The sequence below is a fragment of the Nanorana parkeri genome, unplaced genomic scaffold (genome assembly GCF_000935625.1).
Source record: "Nanorana parkeri isolate BGI_ZX_2015 unplaced genomic scaffold, ASM93562v1 scaffold129, whole genome shotgun sequence".
In the NCBI taxonomy this organism is placed as follows: Eukaryota; Metazoa; Chordata; class Amphibia; order Anura; family Dicroglossidae; genus Nanorana; species Nanorana parkeri.
Genome location: NW_017306397.1, coordinates 2,156,257 through 2,177,753, shown reverse-complemented (window position 1 = coordinate 2,177,753; position 21,497 = coordinate 2,156,257). Strand labels below are relative to the sequence as shown.

At 42.2% G+C, this 21,497-nt stretch overlaps 1 protein-coding gene across 1 annotated transcript; it reads left to right on the top strand.

The window, feature by feature from the left end:
* The first annotated feature begins 10,805 nt into the window (after positions 1 to 10,805).
* On the top strand, positions 10,806 to 14,284 carry MYNN (myoneurin). Its single transcript, XM_018553777.1, has 3 exons — positions 10,806 to 10,892; positions 13,179 to 13,265; positions 14,021 to 14,284. The coding sequence occupies exons 2-3, from the start codon at positions 13,250 to 13,252 to the stop codon at positions 14,272 to 14,274; spliced, it is 270 nt and encodes an 89-aa protein (XP_018409279.1). The 5' UTR covers positions 10,806 to 10,892; positions 13,179 to 13,249; the 3' UTR covers positions 14,275 to 14,284.
* Positions 14,285 to 21,497: the final 7,213 nt, after the last annotated feature.

Below are 21,497 nucleotides of genomic sequence, written 5' to 3'. Positions count from 1 at the left end.
GGTGGTAAAACTCGTACCAGTTCATTTTTGGTTGCCTGTATTGTTAATTCAAAGAACGTCAGGCAAAGAGCTACATTAAGAAAGTTTTTTGAAAATGTCTTTCTGATTCTTATGGAATAGATTTCTTTTTGGTATGACTTCCTCTGTAACCATTTTGCACACATTGTTTTGTAAATGTGCCACTTTTCTTCTACAATAGGAGCTCCCGATGCTGAAGATGACTCAGCCATTGCAAATACAAAGCAGCCCAGGAAGTTTGATGCAAGCACATCTCCTGCAATCCCGTTGCCCACTGACATTATGCACAATGACCCAGTAGCTGATGCCATCAAAGGTAAGTTCGAGAAAGACAAGTTACGGGTGTAATAGATTTTCCCTTAAAGGAGAACTATGAGGTTAGGGCTTTTTGCCCATAGTTCTCCTTAGGGTAACGGGAGGACACAAACTAGCGTCCTCCCGACACCCTAGGCTCAGTATACCGCGAGCTGTAGCTCGCGGTATACTGAGACGCCGCAGTATACCGCAAGCTGCTGCTCGCGGTATACTGAGACGACCCAGCTGAAGCGGATCCCGACAATTGTGCCGGGATCCGCCAAACTGCATGACTGACAGCTGGCTCTGCCTATCTAGAGGCAGAGCCAGCTGTACCCGCCCCCTCCCCGGTCGGTTCCGCCAGTCAGCGCTGGCGGATCAGAGCGGGGAGGGGGGAATCCAGCCCCTCCCCTGTCATGGCAGAGAGCCGTGACAGGATCGAGAGGTGAGCGAACGCCGGTATGTGTTCCCTCACTTCCCGATCTACTGAGCCGACCTGTGACAGTCTCATTGTTACAGGTCGGCTAGAACTATGAGGTGAGTGAAAAGCACTCCCCTCATAGTTCTCCTTTAAAGAGACATTGTCATTCATACAGTTGTTTCCCAAAGACGTTATCTCTTTAAACTTGAATTGCAGGCAAGCAGCTTAATACACACATACATTTTATGCATTGTAAGCTGATTTACTTTTTAAAAGATTAGTATTTCTGTCCATCCAGTCCTGATTTGCACAGCAATACCACACAGCCCAACCAGGTGGATGACAGCACATTCACTGTCACAGTTATAGACTGTAGAATGAATCAAATGGTGTCCCATGTCTACTTCTGGACTCTAAAAGAGTAGCAGCATAGGGATGACTCACAATGTTCCCCCTCCGCTCACTCTCATGCTATAATAGCATGTTCCTTGACAAAATATTTGCATGTAGCACACCTGATTGGTTCCCAACCCTGTTCATCCCTCCTCCCAGTCTGAGCACTTGACCATCACACCTATATGAGCCTGTCCTATTCCAAAACTATGGCTCTTAATATGGAGTCGGGGCCACCTTTGCAGCTTTCAATCTTCTGGGATGGCTTTCCACAAGATGTTGGAGGGTGTCCATGAGAATATTTGTCCATTCGGGCAAAATGCATTTGTGAGGTCAGGTACTGATGTTGGATGAGCAGATCTGGATTACAATTGGCATCCCAATTCATCCCAAAGGTGTTCAGTAGGGTTGAAGTCAGGTACTGATGTTGGATGAGAAGTCCTGGCTCATATGTGGTGTTCCAATTCCTCCAAAAGGTGTTCAGTAGGGTTGAGGTCAGGACACTCGAGTTCCTCCGCACCAAACTGGTCACACCATGTCTTTATGGAGCTGGTTTTGTACACAGGGGACAGTCATGGTGGAACAAAATAGGGCCTTCATCAAACTTTGACCACAAGGTTGGAAGTGTACATGTGTCTAAAATGTTCAGGAACCCGAAGTAATATGGAGGGATGTGCGTTTTTAGTGCCCTATCACCTGTAAACCAGAAGTACATTGAAGCTTAACTCCAGTAAGCATGTAAAAATGGTTATATAGTTGCCCCAGCCTCCTCCACTCCTGCACAGCAAGTCAACTGCTCATTTAGTCTAGGGTATAAAGAATAAAGTGAAATGCTTACCTTACTTCTAGCTCTGGCTGGATTCCTCCATGCCATATGACCAGTCCCACCAAGCTGCTCGTCTTTGCTGCTCATCCATTGTGGCCTCTCTGATGTCACCCCATACCATGTATTACCCGTGGTCATGCATTGTACGTGAGGACATCAAGGGCCTGTCCATGGATGAGAGCAGAGGACAGCACAGGATGCCGGAAAATGGGAGAAAAGGCTAAGTAGTTTTATTCTTCCATATTCTTCTTTATATCCCCCCCCGGCTAAACAAGCAGGAAACAATGATGACTAGAGATCGGCTTTAAAATATAGTGGTATTACTATTCATATATTAATATTGGGTTTGTGTTGTTGTTTTCTCTCTACAGGCTCTGGAATATTCTTCTACGTGCTTGTCATCGGTTTACTCTGCGTAATATTTATTTTAATCCTCACCATTGTTCTGGTTGTCAGGAGAAAGAGAAGGAAGAGTATGTCGATCTAAAAATGCTGCTGTCATGTGTGTATAGCTAATAATGCTTCACTGTTTGTACATACCAGACTCCGCTCGTCCTACAAATTAATAGGAGATTTATGTTTTTTTGAACAGCACGATCAACATTGTTGATGTAATCCAAGACTCAAGCTTAGCTTCTATAGATGAGATGCCAAGGCTGGCAATTGTATTAAATCCCTTTTAACAAACTATTTCCTTTTAAAATGTATCTCTGGACAGTGCTGTTTGTTTCTTTGTTATGTTGTAAAAACATCTTGTGAAGGTTGTTGATTCGTGATGTATAACTAATGGTATTTGGTCCCATTCAGATGCACTTGTGTTGTAATGTTGCATTTCATTTTATGTTGTTGCACCATTTATTTGGGTGTCTTCCTCTTTTCAAATGAGTGTTGAGCCCACACGGACAACGCTCGACCCCCAACACCTGGGGCACGTGCCCCAATGTCCCCAGCAGGGTGCCCCCCAGTCTCTATGCAGGAACTCTCTGGCAAAGGGATCTCCCACCCAACAGTATCTGCATAGCTCTGATGCTGATGTCTGCTGTAGCAGAGCATAGGATAGGAAGTTTCTCTTCTCTTCCCATACCCATATAGACACACCCATATAGACATACCCATATAGACATACACAGTTAGCCATAACCATATAGACATATCCTTATAGACATATCCTTGTAGATACATCCATATAGGCACACCCATATAGACATATCCATATAGGCATACCCATATAGACATATCCATATAGACACATCCATATAGACACACCCATATAGACATACCCATATAGACACACCCATATAGACACACCCATATAGACACACCCATATAGACACACCCATATAGACACACCCATATAGACACATCCATATAGACACACCCATATAGACACACCCATATAGACACATCCATATAGACATATCCATATAGACATATCCATATAGACACACCCATATAGACACACCCATATAGACACACCCAAATAGACACATCCATATAGACACATCCATATAGACATATCCATATAGACACACCCATATAGACACATCCATATAGACACACCCATATAGACACACCCATATAGACACATCCATATAGACATATCCATATAGACACATCCATATAGACATACCCATATAGACGAGAGGACGGTGGAGCCCGAAGAGCAGCTTCCCGGCCGGCCGTTGTAATTACACGGCGGCCGGGAGCTTAACACAGTCAAGCGATCGAGCGTCTCTATAGACTGCCGTTGCTGTCACTGCCGTTGCCGGTCCCGAGATCCGCTGTGCCCGATGCGGCCGGGACCGCCACGACTCTGTTCCTGGACATACCCATATAGACACATCCATATAGACACATCCATATAGACACATCCATATATACATATCCATATAGACACATCCATATAGACACATCCATATATACATATCCATATAGACATACCCATATTATAGACACATGCATATAGACATACCCATATTATAGACACATGCATATAGACATACCCATATTATAGACACATGCATATAGACATACCCATATTATAGACACATGCATATAGACATATCCATATAGACATACCCATATAGACACATCCATATTACAGACACCCATATAGACACAGCCATATTATAGACGCACCCATATAGACATACCTATATAATAACCCATATAAGATAACTAGAGCAGTCACATAACTAGACCTGCTTCTCAGGAAACTAAAGCTGGTCATACACATTAGCACCGAACTCTCCAATCTCTATTAGTTCCACAACACCATGCAATATGAGGGCCGACCTTAAAGTGCTTGTAAACCCTGACAACGGTCTTCTCTTATTTGATCCCCTTTTTGTCTGTTGGACAAATGCAAAATATAATTAAAAAATGAGATATTGATCTACCAGAAACCCGACGAGCTTGTCCTGTGCTCTCTATTGTTATATGTTATGGTAGCAACATCAATCTCTTCCAAATCTAGGGATCAGATCAGACATAAATAAACACAATGTAACTGCAGTCTGAGATTCGAGGTAGTGATGACCTTTCCTTGTTTTTTTTTTCAGGTTTTCACTACGATATTCCCACGTAAGTTCAAGAAAAATTTTTCTCTACTCAAAAAGAAACTGGTGTGCCAGTTAGATTTAGTGTTAGGGTCAGCATTGAAGATAGGGGTAGTGTTGGATTAGTGTTAGGGTCAGCATTGAAGTTAGGGTTAGTGTTGGGTTAGGGGGGGTCAGCATTGAAGTTAGGGTTAGTGTTGGGTTAGGGTCAGCATTGAAGTTAGGGTTAGTGTTGGGTTAGGGGGGGTCAGCATTGAAGTTAGGGTTAGTGTTGGGTTAGGGTAAGCATTGAAGTTAGGGTTAGTGTTGAGTTAGGGTCAGCATTGAAGATAGGGGTAGTGTTGGATTAGTGTTAGGGTCAGCATTGAAGTTAGGGTTAGTGTTGGGTTAGGGTCAGCATTGAAGTTAGGGTTAGTGTTGGGTTAGGGTCAGCATTGAAGTTAGGGTTAGTGTTGGGTTAGGGTCAGCATTGAAGTTAGGGGTAGTGTTGAATAAGGGTTAGGGTCAGCATTGAAGTTAGGGGCAGTGTTGGATTAGTGTTAGGGTCAGCATTGAAGTTAAGGTTAGTGTTGGATTAGGGTTATGCTCAGCACTGAAGTTAGGGGTAGTGTTGGATTAGGGTTAGGGTCAGCATTGAAGTTGGGGTTATTGTTGGATAAGGGTTAGGGTCAGCATTGAAGTTGGGGTTATCGTTGGATTAGTGTTGGATTAGGGTTAGGGTAAGCATTGAAGTTAAGGTTAGTGTTGGATTAGGGTTAGGGTCAGCATTGAAAGTTAGGGCTAGTTATCACTAGCTGGGGGTCACTATTTGCTGGAGGTTTTCAGGAGGTTTTCATTACCTTGGAGAGATTTCCTCTCACTTCCTGTTGTGCCCTCAGAACAGGAAGTGAAGGGAAATCTCCCCAGAGGAACACAGATTACACAAGAAAACATCTGGCAAATGGTTCCAACCATTTCCTAATCCATCCAAAATGTAGAAAACGAGTTTTAGCTTTCGATATACTTTGAAGACCTTGGAACAGGGGGGCTCTGAGCTCAGGGTTAGGGTTAGGGGTGACCCTAACACTAGAAAAAAATAGATAACGGAAACAGAAACCCATTTTAATCCCTTTCTTTAACATTTCGTTTGTTCCCTTCCAGTATGAGCCAGCTGGCACTGAATTTAGATGGACGTCCATGTAGCGGAGGTGGATGCCAGTCACCATCGAATGACTATCAGTATACTTTCCCTGCGTCTGAACATGTGACCATCCCCAGCTGCTCCAATGACTACGAGCATACGTTGCCTGTGTCGGAATATGTGGCCCTCCCGGCCTGCTCTAATGAGTACGAGCAGCTTATTCTAAAGTATCCACAAGACAATGACAACCACGTCTCACCTTCAGAATAATGCGCGCAGTACATTTGGCCAACCATAATTCTGAAGAAAAAGCAAATTCACCATAATTAACCTGGGCAGGAAAAAAAAGGATCATTGACTACTGTGCTGACTGCCAGTGGCCACTTGTGTCCATGCATAGGCACACATCAACCGAACCTACACTATGTGGCCAAACGTTTATGGTCAACTGACCATCACATCTTCACTGTATAATCTAAAGTATGGCGACACCCCTTCAAATTCTTGAGTTCAGGTCTTTCCAGTGAAGGTTCTGCTAATACTCTATCATACAAAGACATTGTAGACAATTTTTATCTTCCAGCCTTGTGGTCACAGTTTGGTGCAGACCCTTTTCTGTTCCATCATGACTGTCCCCTGTGTACAAAGCCAGCTCCATAAAGACATGTTGTGACTGGTTTGGTGTGGAGGAACTCAAGTGTCCTGCACATAGTTTTGACCTCAACCCTACTGAACACCTTTGGGATGAATTAGAACACCACCTATGAGTCAGGTCTTCTCATCCAACATTAGTACCTGACTTCAACCCTACTGACCAGTTTGGTGTGGAGGAACATGAGTGTCCTGCACAGAGCCTTGACCCCAACCCTACTGTACACTAGACGTGTGCGATTCGTGTCGTTCCGAATCGAAATTCGGACGAATTTTCGTAAATTCGTAGATTCGTATCATCTGAATCTCCGAAATTCGAATTTCCGAATCCAAAACGAAACCTCCGAATCCGAACTTTACGGATCCGAACTTTCGGATTGGAATTTCGGATTTTGACCCTTAATTTCGGATTCGTATCAATTATCAGCCGATTACGATTAGAAAAAAAATCCGAAAAGAATCCGATCCGAATACGAACGTGCGGTCGAACGAACGGAAATAAACGCACTTAACCATGTGACTACTTTCTAACCAATCACATGTATTTTTCAGCTGATGGGTGTTGGCTTCCATGCACGGTCATGTGACTGCTCTTTGTGGGTTTGAGAAGTGGAAAGAGAAAGACGTGTGTTTATGATCTGTGGAGAAGCTTCAATTTATCTTAGCCATCCTTTTGTGTTAGGGTCAGCATTGAAGTTAGGGTTAGTGTTGGGTTAGGGTCAGCATTGAAGTTAGGGTTAGTGTTGGGTTAGGGTCAGCATTGAAGTTAGGGTTAGTGTTGGGTTAGGGGGGGTCAGCATTGAAGTTAGGGTTAGTGTTGGGTTAGGGTAAGCATTGAAGTTAGGGTTAGTGTTGAGTTAGGGTCAGCATTGAAGATAGGGGTAGTGTTGGATTAGTGTTAGGGTCAGCATTGAAGTTAGGGTTAGTGTTGGGTTAGGGTCAGCATTGAAGTTAGGGTTAGTGTTGGGTTAGGGTCAGCATTGAAGTTAGGGGTAGTGTTGAATAAGGGTTAGGGTCAGCATTGAAGTTAGGGGCAGTGTTGGATTAGTGTTAGGGTCAGCATTGAAGTTAAGGTTAGTGTTGGATTAGGGTTATGCTCAGCACTGAAGTTAGGGGTAGTGTTGGATTAGGGTTAGGGTCAGCATTGAAGTTGGGGTTATTGTTGGATAAGGGTTAGGGTCAGCATTGAAGTTGGGGTTATCGTTGGATTAGTGTTGGATTAGGGTTAGGGTAAGCATTGAAGTTAAGGTTAGTGTTGGATTAGGGTTAGGGTCAGCATTGAAAGTTAGGGCTAGTTATCACTAGCTGGGGGTCACTATTTGCTGGAGGTTTTCAGGAGGTTTTCATTACCTTGGAGAGATTTCCTCTCACTTCCTGTTGTGCCCTCAGAACAGGAAGTGAAGGGAAATCTCCCCAGAGGAACACAGATTACACAAGAAAACATCTGGCAAATGGTTCCAACCATTTCCTAATCCATCCAAAATGTAGAAAACGAGTTTTAGCTTTCGATATACTTTGAAGACCTTGGAACAGGGGGGCTCTGAGCTCAGGGTTAGGGTTAGGGGTGACCCTAACACTAGAAAAAAATAGATAACGGAAACAGAAACCCATTTTAATCCCTTTCTTTAACATTTCGTTTGTTCCCTTCCAGTATGAGCCAGCTGGCACTGAATTTAGATGGACGTCCATGTAGCGGAGGTGGATGCCAGTCACCATCGAATGACTATCAGTATACTTTCCCTGCGTCTGAACATGTGACCATCCCCAGCTGCTCCAATGACTACGAGCATACGTTGCCTGTGTCGGAATATGTGGCCCTCCCGGCCTGCTCTAATGAGTACGAGCAGCTTATTCTAAAGTATCCACAAGACAATGACAACCACGTCTCACCTTCAGAATAATGCGCGCAGTACATTTGGCCAACCATAATTCTGAAGAAAAAGCAAATTCACCATAATTAACCTGGGCAGGAAAAAAAAGGATCATTGACTACTGTGCTGACTGCCAGTGGCCACTTGTGTCCATGCATAGGCACACATCAACCGAACCTACACTATGTGGCCAAACGTTTATGGTCAACTGACCATCACATCTTCACTGTATAATCTAAAGTATGGCGACACCCCTTCAAATTCTTGAGTTCAGGTCTTTCCAGTGAAGGTTCTGCTAATACTCTATCATACAAAGACATTGTAGACAATTTTTATCTTCCAGCCTTGTGGTCACAGTTTGGTGCAGACCCTTTTCTGTTCCATCATGACTGTCCCCTGTGTACAAAGCCAGCTCCATAAAGACATGTTGTGACTGGTTTGGTGTGGAGGAACTCAAGTGTCCTGCACATAGTTTTGACCTCAACCCTACTGAACACCTTTGGGATGAATTAGAACACCACCTATGAGTCAGGTCTTCTCATCCAACATTAGTACCTGACTTCAACCCTACTGACCAGTTTGGTGTGGAGGAACATGAGTGTCCTGCACAGAGCCTTGACCCCAACCCTACTGTACACTAGACGTGTGCGATTCGTGTCGTTCCGAATCGAAATTCGGACGAATTTTCGTAAATTCGTAGATTCGTATCATCTGAATCTCCGAAATTCGAATTTCCGAATCCAAAACGATTTTACACTAAGGTGCATGTTATATACATGCGTTTCTTTTTTGTTTTGCACTTTTTACACATTGTATCACATTACTCCAAGGTCAGTATCTACTATATCTGACACTTTGCGGTCTCATTCACACAGCGCGGCTTTTACAATTAATTTCATACGTTATATCTGACCACACAGATTTCAGCTGCTGCTTAACTTGACTGGAGTAGTGGCGCGAGGTTTCACATCATTCTTACAGGGGTACAAGTACTCCTAATAACGAGATGACTCGGGGATCTATACACACACACACACACACACACACACACACGGTTGGACTTGATGGACATGTGTATTTATTCAACCTCAAATACTATGTAACTATGAGCAGAGTTCACCAGACTTCAGTCCTGGGACCAATTCTGTTTATCTTGTTTATAAACTATAAATAGCTCAATTTCAGTGTTTGCTGATGATAAGATATGTAGGGCAATAACAGGATAGTTATATTATGTAGGGCAATTAATAGGATGGATCAAGAAGAAATGAGGGGTGGCAGCTACATGCGCAGTATTGAAAAATGTAAACGTATGCACTCGGGAGCTAAAAATTATGCATGCAAAATACTCTTTAGGAGGTGCGCCTCTGGGTAAGTTGGGATGGAAAAAAAAGATTTAGGGGTCCTGGTAGAGCACAGACTCAGAAATAGTGGGCAATGCCACGCTGTAAAAAAACAAGAGCACAGAAGTGCACTGGCATTTGTAGTAGTTCGTAAAACTTTAAAGTGAAATGGTGAATAAAATGAATACGCTCACAAAAGTATTTGTTGTGTAAAAGCCAAAATGCAACTAGAGGAATGGTAGTTGGGGAAGCTGCCCAGGTATCCTCAGCATGGAGTCCCGATATCGGAAGAGGAGAGCGCAGCGTGCACTAGATTCCTCTAGTTGCATTTTAGCTTCTACAGAACAAATACTTTTATGAGTGCATTCATTTTATTCATCGTTTCACAATAATGTTTTATAACTACTTAACTATGCCAGTGCACTTCTGTGCTCTTGTTTTCTACCTCATACGACTGCATTCCCCCTGTGCTTCCACAGAGCTGCAAGGCTGGACTATTTTCGTTATATTTTTATTTTTTTTAATGTTTCTAATTGTGGCTTTTTTATTTGTGTGTTTTGTTGTTCGTTCATCTTAGCTTGGTTTTATTGCTTGGAACCGGCAAATCATTGATAAGTTCTGCAACCAAACTTGTGCACTACATAGTATCGGTAGTTGTGGTAAATGCCACGCTATAGCTAGCAAAGCCAGCAGAATACTCACTACTGCCTGTAAGGATTTTTTTTTTTACTGTCGGCAATAAAAATGGGGCTACCCCTACACTGCAAGGGTTAAGTGCTTGTTTTGTCTAAGAGGTTAAAAAACAAAACTGATATACTCATCTGATCTTCAGTCCCACTGGCTACCTCTGGGCTGCAAGACTGGCCCCCACAGCCTCTCCTTCCCTGGGCTCCAGCAGTCTAAGGACTACTGACGTCATCAAGTCTTATGCAGGTCGACTAGCTGGAGTGGAGGGTTAGTACAGTGGCTGCTGACTGCTGCGGGAGCCTGGATCAGGTGAGTAATACAGCTTTGTTTAATCTCTCAAAACAAGCACTTAACCCTTGCAGTGCAGAGGTAGCCCCACAGCAAGGGAAAGTTTGGTTTTTGTTTTTTTTTTGGGGGGGGGGGTTTTTTTACCCAGAGTTTTTTTTTAACTTTATTGATGGTGTACACTCCATTCTGGTCTCAACACTGCAGTACAGTGTGCTAAGCTATCCAGTGAGCTGCGGAAAAATGTAGCATGTCGAATAAATTCCACTGGTAATAATTATTTTAAATGTTCTTTGTGAAAAATATAAACTTTTATGTATTGACATATTTGTAATACATAGGGGAAAAACCTTACATCTGTGGAGTCTGTGGGAAGAGCTTCATTTCTTCGGGAGAACTTACTAAACATTTCCGGTCTCATACAGGTATGAGATTTACTTTGGGAAGCCTTTTTTCCCCCTAAAGGACAGCTGTACTTATACTTTCGGATACCCTCCACTCATTACCCTAAACTAAATTGCACCAACTCCTCCCTTTTTGCTGCTTACTTTTCTTAATTCCAGAGCTGTAGCCTGTTCCTGTGTTTGCACCCTTGGTGAAATAATTTTTTCCCATAGGTATAAATGGGCCATATATTGAGTCATGTGCCAAGGATGTAAATACAGGAGCAGGCTGTAGCTTAGGGAAACATGGAGGGTGGGTTACCATAGGTTTTATACATTTTAATGCTGGACAAATGACAATCATGAGATCAGCTCAATATGTATGCAGATCTCAACTTTCCTTGTCAAGCTTGACTTTGTTTTTTCCACGTCGTGAACCTCCCCATTAGTGTTTTTAATGTGCCGTTATTGACCATTGAGACTCAGGAGGTTGGAAGTGACAATGTACTGATCAATTGACACTAAAGGAAATTTCTACGTAAGCATTTTACATCATATGCCCGCTCTGAATAGCCCAGGTCTGGTTTACATTAAACAAGTAAGATTTGTCCACCTAGTTCATTGGTGTGCTTATTTTTTCTTGAGTGATTGATTTTGTTTTATAAGCCTTAGTTGGTTAATAGCAGGTCTTCAGGACTACCATAAGAAAGGTTTCAAATCCGTAATATAAAATGTTTAAATTTCAAACAAAGATAAAATACATAAATAAATGCAGCTCTGTATCCACTAATACATTATTAAAGTGTATGTATATAGCCAAAAACATTTTGGGCTTGGATGGAGTAGGTTGGGCTTCCAGACACAACATTTAGGGAGAATTACCTTCTGAAACAGTTTTTGCAGCAACAGTTTTCTCTGTTGAAAGATTTGTCCTTGCCTCTTGTTCTGGTGACAATTGTAACATTTTGGAATTACCATGACTTACTGTCTTTCTGATAATAATCATCAGAGGGTGAATTTTCCCAGCTGTGACGTAGCAGCAAATTTTGGCAAGGCTTCTAACCCTTTCCCACTCCATTCAAATTTTAAAATAAAAAGTTTTGACTTCACACACACTCTAAATTTATTTTTTTAAATGCAAGCAGTGTAAGTACTTGAATTTAAATTGGTTTTTAGCCTCTTGCAGTCCATGTATAGGCGAACAGAGTGGGAGAGGGAGAAGCAAATATGGTGGCTGCTTTGATCTGTTTGGAACTCTTTCTTTTTTAGGAGTAGGAGCAGCAACACAGGAAGCTAATATGTTCCTGTTCAAACAATGAGCATGCAGATAGGAGGAGAAAGCAGAATGACAGAGACAAGCCTATCTCTGTGCTGCTTCTCCTTCAGTGTCAAGTCACAGGCTGGGGGCAGGTCCATGACAGTCTGGGCTCAGAGGAAGTAGGTTGAATGATGTTGGTTGTCTTTCAAACCAGAAGAATGAGGACATTAAGTGGTAGAAAAAATCCAACCTACCCTGTCTTACACAATGGTGGAAATACCTTTAGTGGGGACGCAGAAGGGTCATACAGTACATGACCCTTCTGCTGTACTGATGCAAATCCTTTACATGCTAGCTTGGGGTTGGTGCTTCCATTGAAGAAAATAGTGTTCTTGATACCTGAAAGATAAATGCACAGGAATCTTACACTTCTTGGTGGCTACAAAACTGGTGTGAGACCAGGGCCTGTTTGGCAAATTTGCCTAAACATCATCCACAAAGCATGGAAATGTTGTCAGTGTTGTTTAAAGTAGTATTAAAGGCTTGGCATTTTTACTTTAATGCATTCTCTGCATTAAAGTAAAAATGGCCAGTACCTTTTTCACTCCCCTATTTACCCCCACACCCAACGCCGCGGGTCCCCCGAAGCGATCCTCCAGCCCAAACTTCCTGGTAGCGGGGGAGGATACTGAGGGCAGAGGAGCCATAGTCTCCTTCTGCCATCAGTCAAACTGTTGGGCAGAGAGGAGGGGCGTGGCCTGCCGCAGGACTGTGCTATGGATGCACACCGCTACTGCGGGTTCAGCCAGGAACACGCACGGGTGCCTCCACAGCCGACGCTTGCCTGCTGGCAGCACCCGTGCAAGGGGCGGGGTAAGAGGATGCGGGGTCCCACTAGAAAATGAGGAATTGTGAAATTAAAAACAAAACAAAGATTTGTGCAAAAGACTGCCTACCAGTGATAAAAACAAAACAAAAACTAAAGCTTTAATATCACTTTAAACTTAAACCTAGCTACACATGCATAATTCTAATTCATCAATTTATTTGTTACATGGCTATAATTTCAGGAGAAAGGCCATTTGTCTGTGAAGTTTGTGGGAATTCTTACACAGATGTGAAAAACTTGAAGAAACATAAGATGAAAGCACACAGTGGTAAGTTAACTTACTTTGTGATGTCGTATCTGCCATCAGTGAAGCAGCCCCCATTTTGTATCCCTATTGTGTCCCTGGATAGAAAAAACACATTTGCTCAGCTGCGTTTGGGATGCCAATACCTAGTAATGGCAATGCAAATGCATTTCGCGCTTGTACATGTATCGTGAATGCACGTTGAATGCATATTTGACGTGCGATCATACTTGATTCGCTCATTCATCCCAGCATTGAGGTGCGCTGAGAAAGGTACCCTGAGCTGCACATGCATAGTTCATTGTTTCTTTTCAGGAAAGATTTTGGAGCAGGTTAGTAAGTTTGATTTATTGCAGAAGACATAGCATGTCTACATGCTCTATTCTACAGTAAGGAGCCTGCCTTCTCAGTGTTTTTTTATTTTTTTACTTTTAGTTCCACTTTAACACAGGGATCAGTTCAGCTCATTAACAAATATGTATCTGGACATTTCATGTGCATGAAAGTATACCTCTAGTACAGCAATCAAGGGTTTTTGTACAAAGCAAATGTACTTCACTTCATACATGTCTCTGTGGTTTGTGCATGGAAACCACCTGATGACTCGCACTTTCATGCATTAAGTGGAATTTCCTTAAGTGATTGCACAGGAGTGAATTAATGAAACGCTTTTATAAATGCGGTTACAGAAAACTAGGGGGCTTATGAAAGTACAATCATCTCACTAGCATTTCATTTCACTAGTATTCCTCTTGTTATACTGTGTTTGCGTTTTGCAGGAAATGAAGAAGACGATGAATCGGAAGCTGTTGATGGTACAGTCAGCAACGAGGACTCAGCCAAGAAAAGTCCAGTGCCAGACACTCTTGACCTGACGCAGTCTGAGCTGTTCTTACCACTCACACTACACATTGGTCCGGAAGACAATCAGATGCTGCTGCCTGTGGCAGATAATCGGAGTCTTTCCTCTGAGCCTTTGTTAAGGACATCTGTGACTAACTATACTGAGCCACAGTTTATATTTTTACAGTAAATGTACTGAGAAATTGCATTGAAATATTAGTCGTTTCAACATAGTGACTACCATAGAAGTAAGGCTTAGCAGGGGTTTTGTAGCTGCTGTGATCACTAACCGTAAAACAAATTATTCCTGTGAGATGTGCTTTCTAGGAACTCAGTTTCAAAGAGAAGTCTAGTTCTAAAGTCAGATGATTATTGTTTTTAGATCCAATTGTTTGGAATTAAAAAATCCTGTACCATAGTTTTTGGGGTCTGTAGCACTATAGTGCACTGTCTTAGAAAAAAATAGTGCAGGTCTTATTTGTCGATTTGTGGTGCGATCGTAGCCTATATGAATGAATGAAAACACAACAGACACTCTAGGTGTGAATGGGCCACTTTCTGTTCTTTCAGTTTGTATAAATTAGACCCTTAACTGGTTTGCTGGTGTTAGGGCCTGTTCACACGACGTCCGTTTTCTGTGCTGACCTGATCCGTACGCTCCTGCACTAAAAATGCATCCCAATGTATCCCTATATGTTTTATGGGCTACAGTTCTCACGTGCGCAGTCCGTTCAGGTTACGACAGAAAAATACTGTATGTCACATTTTGTATGGTCTGAAAACGCGTCAAAAACGCACTGCACTGCAGCTAACATACTGACAGCCCCACTCCAGCACTTTTTACTGGAACGCATCAAAAACATGGCAAAACACATAGCACCGTGTCTGCTGATCAGGACCTGAAACCCATGTGAACAGGCCCTTAAAGTCTGGCTATAGCCAAAACATTTTTTTTTTGGATAGGGTGGGGCAGGATTAGAATTGTCAGGTTTTAATACAGTCAGAGGCTTCATTGGATGGATTCATTCACTTCCTGCCTGGTAAAAAGGTTGTCCCCAAAACAGAAAGTTATGGGAATCTCTCGAACGGAGCCCCAGATAGCAGTAAAATCCAACAGGGATACTAAACTTTCCCCACTCTACCCAAAAACTTTTTTTTTAAACATTTTGGGCTCTAAATACACTTTTTAGTATTTGGAATTAGCTTCTTCATGTTTTCCATTGTATACATAAATGTTTTTCTTCTGCTCATCTTATGAGGAGCTGACTTGACATGAAAAATGCAGCAATAAAAGTTGAGCAAAAGTAGAGCCATTGCCCATAGCAGCTAGTTACATTCTTTGTTATATTTTCTAACAAGTAAGATATATGTCTGCTATGAGAAGATGCTTCACTTTTTTTGCTTGCTTTCTCTGCTTTGGTTAAAGAAATCGTATACTTAGTAGCAAGGATATAGCTGTCCTGTGACAGTCTAATTACAGCACACAGTATATGTCTGTCATGAATGTATTATGCTAGTGATATCTGTGCTTCTTGATTGCATCCTGATGCATGTGTTCTTATGCTATTCCCCTTTCTCTTGTCTGGTCTATGTCTGAAGTGTCCTGTTTTCGCTAACCTCATTTACCATTCAGCCATTGTTTTAGAAGCCCTGTAAGGGGGTTATTCAGTTGAGCTGTTGCAAATAATTATAATTTCTGACAATCTGGATACCTAAGACATTTGTTGTGGGACTCAATTTTAGGTCCCAGACCCAATGGGAGTAGACCTAGAGTCTTTAGTTTGAATTTATCTGGCTATGTACCACCAGCAATGGGTCTGGGAGTAAAAGCTCTGCATCAGCAGGTAATACAATTTGTCTTTTATTAGGAATGTGGTCTAGAGGACACAGTGAAAATATACAGTTATCGGGGATTCATTTGCACAATTGTCTGTATGAGTGTGGTCTAAAAGGTATAACATGGTGCTATAAAGTTCTGTATGTGAACAGCGAATAGGTAGGTTTACTTCATGTACAAAGTTCTTGTACTAGGTATCATGTGCTTTGTTCTGCTGTCATTTCACAATGATATACACCATGACCTAATAGTACATTGATTTATTTCAATTATACTAATAGTAGCCCAACACTTTTTCTACTAATGTAAGTTATCATAGTTTACTTTTTAAATATAAGGTGCCTTAAATAATTTATTTCAGGTAGGAGAAGAATGCTGTGTATGTCTATTTATAAATGTTACTGGAAGTGCACTTTTAAAAGGAAATAGCATACTATTACCTTGTCTGCAGCTATAGTGCATCTGTCAAACATTCACAGTGCAGGTGGCCAGTATTAGTTATCTAGAAACCAGTGACATCATTGTGACAGTGGCAGGGATGCCACATTGATGTCAAAATACTCTAAAATACTGGTCCAGTGTTCTCTACATGTAGGTTAAAGCTACACGTGAAGTTTTTCCATTTAGAATTTTGTGCAATACACTGTGTGTGTTTCAGAGTTGTACATTTTACAGTAGAATTTTGTAAAACAGCAGATTTCTTGTTGGGGATTTAGAACTGAACTCTGGGCAAAATGCAAAGTAAAAAAAAAGACAATTTTAGGAAGCTGCTTTGGCTTGTTAACTTGCCTGAGATAAATGGTATCATGTATGACACTGATTATTATAACACTAATGCAGTTTTGACCCTAGCTAGAACAAATTGTTTATTTCAAGGATAAGTGCACAAGTTCATTTATCCAACCTGCCTTAAGTATCTAACCCTCCCTTACACCAGATGCATAGTTCCCTGAATCTGACAGCAGCTGCCTACCATAATGTTTACATCCTACAGCTGAAAAATCTGGCTTGCCATAAGCAGTATTCTGGTTCTGAATTTTGCACACCCTCTATCCAGTTTTGTGAGGCTCAGGCTCACGCCTCTAGTGAGGCACCAGTAGCTCTGTACTGCCCCTAACTTAAAGGACACCAAAGGGGCATACCGCTCACCTAAACCTCAGTTCAGCATAGGAGTATGGAACTCCAAAAGATGACGTGGAAGATGACTCGGACACACAGGTAAGGGGTATTATTGTTACTGCTATATTGTATGGTTGTTTTAGCATATAGTTATGTTTTTATGTATATTCACTTTCTTGTTCCTCACATACAGGAGGATTACTTGGACATTGTGGGGAAAAATTTAACGTACATGCAAAATAGACTGGATGATCTGGACCAATCTGAGGTTTCTCCTGTCCTTTGAGATCCTTTGCCTGGAAAAAAGCATCCTGGACAGAACCCACCTTCAAGTGAGAATGAGAGGAGTGTTATGAGTTGATAGCTGTAGCATTGCTCATCATCACTGGCAGACTCATTAAGCCTGATAATAGAGATCTTATAGCAGAATTTCTAAACACCTGCTATACAGTGCTGTTGACCTCTATAACAGCAGTTATAACTAATAAGCTTGGATCTTCAATTGTTGCTCCAGCCATCAAAACCTGCCTGGAGCAGAGTCTGAACATGATGATGGCCACTCTTGAAAAACAGCAGCACAATTAGTAGTAGCTATCACCCTGATGGACTACAAGCTAAGATGATTTCCAGAAAACCTTGGTCATTTGCTGCGGGGCTGTGGCCCAATATCACTTCTGGCCATATGCACCAATTCACATTGACCAAGCTGAATTCCTTGGATTCAAACTGGCGGACTGGGTGAAATACACCTTTTGAACTCTTTGAGAAGAACAAAGGGTACCTGGAAACTCTATGATGTACCAGCAGATCTCTGGAAGGTGATACTAAGACCCATGCTACAGAAAAGCACCACCTCTTGTATAACCACCCGTGCCCTGGCTGACACTGGGTCCATGGGACCAATACTTGTCCTACCTTAAAGGACGCTAGCAGGGCTCTCAGCTCCCCCATACCTCTTTTCAGGCTGGGAGTACAGAACTCCAAAACAAAGAGACAAACACTCATGCTCTGGCCGGATCTACTGAATTCTAAAAGGCAGACATCAACACTCATGCTGAAGCTGGGGCAGTGGGTGATGCTGAGACCACCATTATTACTTCTAATGAAGATGATCTCAGAAACACTGGTAATAGGAATTAATGTTATGGTTATATTTTATGCTTGTTTTAGTATAGTGTTCTTATGCTTTTTTTTTTGTTTTTTATATTGTTGCTCACTTTGTTTCTCACACACAGGAAGATTACTTGGACACTGCAAAAAAAAATTTAAAGAGTGTAAATGAGCGTGTAAAATAAATTGGATGCTTTTAACTAATCTGACCTACCTGCTGGCAGACCCATTGAGCCCAATACTGGAGTATTTGAGCAGAATGCATTAAGACCTGCTCTACAGCCCTGCTGACCACTATGCCAGAGGTCATAACTAAAAAGCTTGGATCTTCACTTAATGCTCTGTCAACGCCTGCCTGGAGCAATGTCTGAACATGATTGTGGCCACTCCTGTGGGAAAAAGTTGCACAATTAGTTGTAGCCATCACCCTGATGGAACAGAATCTAAACCAATTTTCAGAAGACCTCAAAGCCATTTGCTGCATGGCTGTGGCCCAATACCATATCTGACCAGATGGTCAAATTCACTTTGGCCAAGATGATTTCTCTGGATTCAAGCTGGAGGACTGGGTGAAATGCACCTTTTGAAACCTTTCTGAGAAGAACAAAAGGGTACCTAGAGACACTGTAAGGTGCCAGCAGATCTCTGGAAGCTGATGCCATGACCCATGCTTCAGTTGAAGCTGGGTCCATGGGTGATGATGGGAGCAGCAACCCTCCCTTAAATTACACCAGCGCGGCCCACATCAGCTCAGACTGGGAGTATAGAAATTCAAAACAAAGAGACCAATACTAATGCTGTGACTAGATCTACCAAATTAAAAAGGAAGACAACAACACCCATGTTTAGGCTGGGTTACTGGGCGGTGCTGAGAATAGCACCTCTTCATCTGAGAGGGATGACTAAAAAATGCTGGTAAGAGGAAATAATGTTACTGTTCTAGTTTTATACTTGTTTGTATTGTCCTTTATCCTTATTTTGCTTCTCACATACAGGAAGATTGTTTGTACACTGCAAATAAAACTGAAGAGTGCAAAAACTGCATGATTCAAACCTATCTGAAGTTCATGATGTCCCTTGCCTGGCAGTGAGCATTCTGCATACAGCACTTCTTTAAGTGACAAAGAGAGATTGCTATGAGTTGATGGCCGCAGCATTGCTGATTATCATTGGCTGACTCATTGAGCCAAGAAATAGAGTCCTTATAGCAGCCCTGCTGACCACTATGACAATGGTCTTAACTGAGAATCCTGGATAACCTCAATATGTCCCAACTGTCAACTCCTACCTGGGGCAATGTCTGAACATGCAGATGAATGCCCTTGTCAGGGTTATAGCAGCCCTGCTGACCACTATGACACTGATCTTAACTGAGAATCCTGGATTATCTCAATATGCCCCAACTGTCAACTCCTACCTGGGGCAATGTCTGAACATGCAGATGAATGCCCTTGTCAGGGTACCATGTGCGGGTGTCCCACACCACATGCAGGTACCCACACGGGAGGACCAAATACGTGGCCACACCAGAAACTGCCACTGAGCTTATATACGCATATTATACACACTAAAACATAATAAAAATAACCCCACCAACAAGTAATAGTTTCAGCACCTGGGCTTAATTACGGACCTCTATGATTACGCCCATGGTAGTGTGTACCTTGTATGGAATTTACAACAATAACGTTTGGATTTTTATGGACCTTGGCTTTGTGCGGCTGATTGGAGAGATATTGTTTGATAAGTGGGAGCACACTGCAGCCTGCACCCGATGTGTATATTGATCTGCAGTCTGGTGGAATTGGAGCAGTGAATTTTTTGGATACTACACATTTAAAACGCACACACACACACACACACACCAGTATCCCCTTACTGCAGCTACCTCGTCTGCTGCCTGCCTTGAGCCCAGTATCTGTGACACTGCCTGGAAAGAAGATGAGGTCAGCTCCTTCACAGCTTGTCAGTTGTATACTGTACGCTGTAGCCGGCCAGTGGTGGAGGTAGATCTAGGGGAAACTGAATGTGAACTGGCAGGACATGCCCTGGCTGCTGTGGATCTACTGCATATGTGTAGCCAGGTAAGGTAGCAACAGGACGAACTCCCCTCCTTGTCCTGACTGGGCCCAGCAGCGTTAATGTGGTTGTTATTGTGGTAGTTCCGACCCTGAATGGATCTAATAAGTTCGAGAATAAAACCTGCATGGTGCCCAGGGCTGATCATATGACCCTTACTGCATGTAACCCCTCCATGTGCAATTATATTCAGACCGCTGCGGAGCCTGTGATCAGCTGGGGCCACTCAGTCTGTACAAATCAATGACAAACACCTGTGGAGCTTGCCAGAAATGTATGCTTGTTCTTGACGGTGTAGGGTCCAAAGATGCCATGTGAATGAGTCCTGAAAGAGGCAGTTTAATTACATCTAAAACTTTTCCAAGCAGTTGCAGCCTTTCAGTATTATGATTAGTTCTAACCCAAATTCAGGTAATTATGAATCTGGAGTGGGGAGAGTTGGATACTTCAAGTCAGTAGGACCAAGCAGGCTGAATACATGTACTTTATTTGAAATGCACTTGTCCTGTAAAGGTCTGTGTTTAGAGTGCTGTGCTGTGTTTAGAGTTATCTTAGCTTAGAAAGCCCAGCAAAGAACAGTACACATATAAAATATATGTAAAGTTTCTATACAGCTAAGATTATGATATAACATTCAGGTAAAAGGAAATCACAGATTAATACGTGTGTTTAAATAACCTAAAACTGATATATAGTTAAATACACATCAGGGACTCTTGTATCTTTGGGGTTGATTTTACTAAAGTAGTAGAGAATCTTTTGCCATAAAGGTTCATGGGCATGGGGATTTAAAAAAAATGTATGTATGACATGCATATGATTAGATGATTGCAGTGAATACAGCTTTACTAAGTAACGGTTTTCTACTCCTTTTAGGAAGTCTACAGACGTAATTCAACTCTGACTGTGCCATCTAAATTTGACCCGTGTGACCTCTTTTATTTGGCAAAATGCAATGTTCCAAGTTACTGATGTGTGAGAATTTACAGATAGAAGTGTGATATATACTGTATTTAGTAATTGCAAAAATCTCTTGGCAAGCAATGGGTGGACCTCTAAACAGCCATAATCTGTGACATGATAGGCTCAGGCTTGCCCTTCCACCTTTTGGAAGAAGCAATACAAGCAAGTATAGGGAATGTTAAAGTATGTGTAAGGCCTATCAATAAACTTCTCTTATTTGCTCTCTTAAGATCTGTTTAAGCGACTCTGTTACTATACAAAAAATTACCTCCCCCCCCCCCCCCCTCCCTCTGCGCACACTCGCT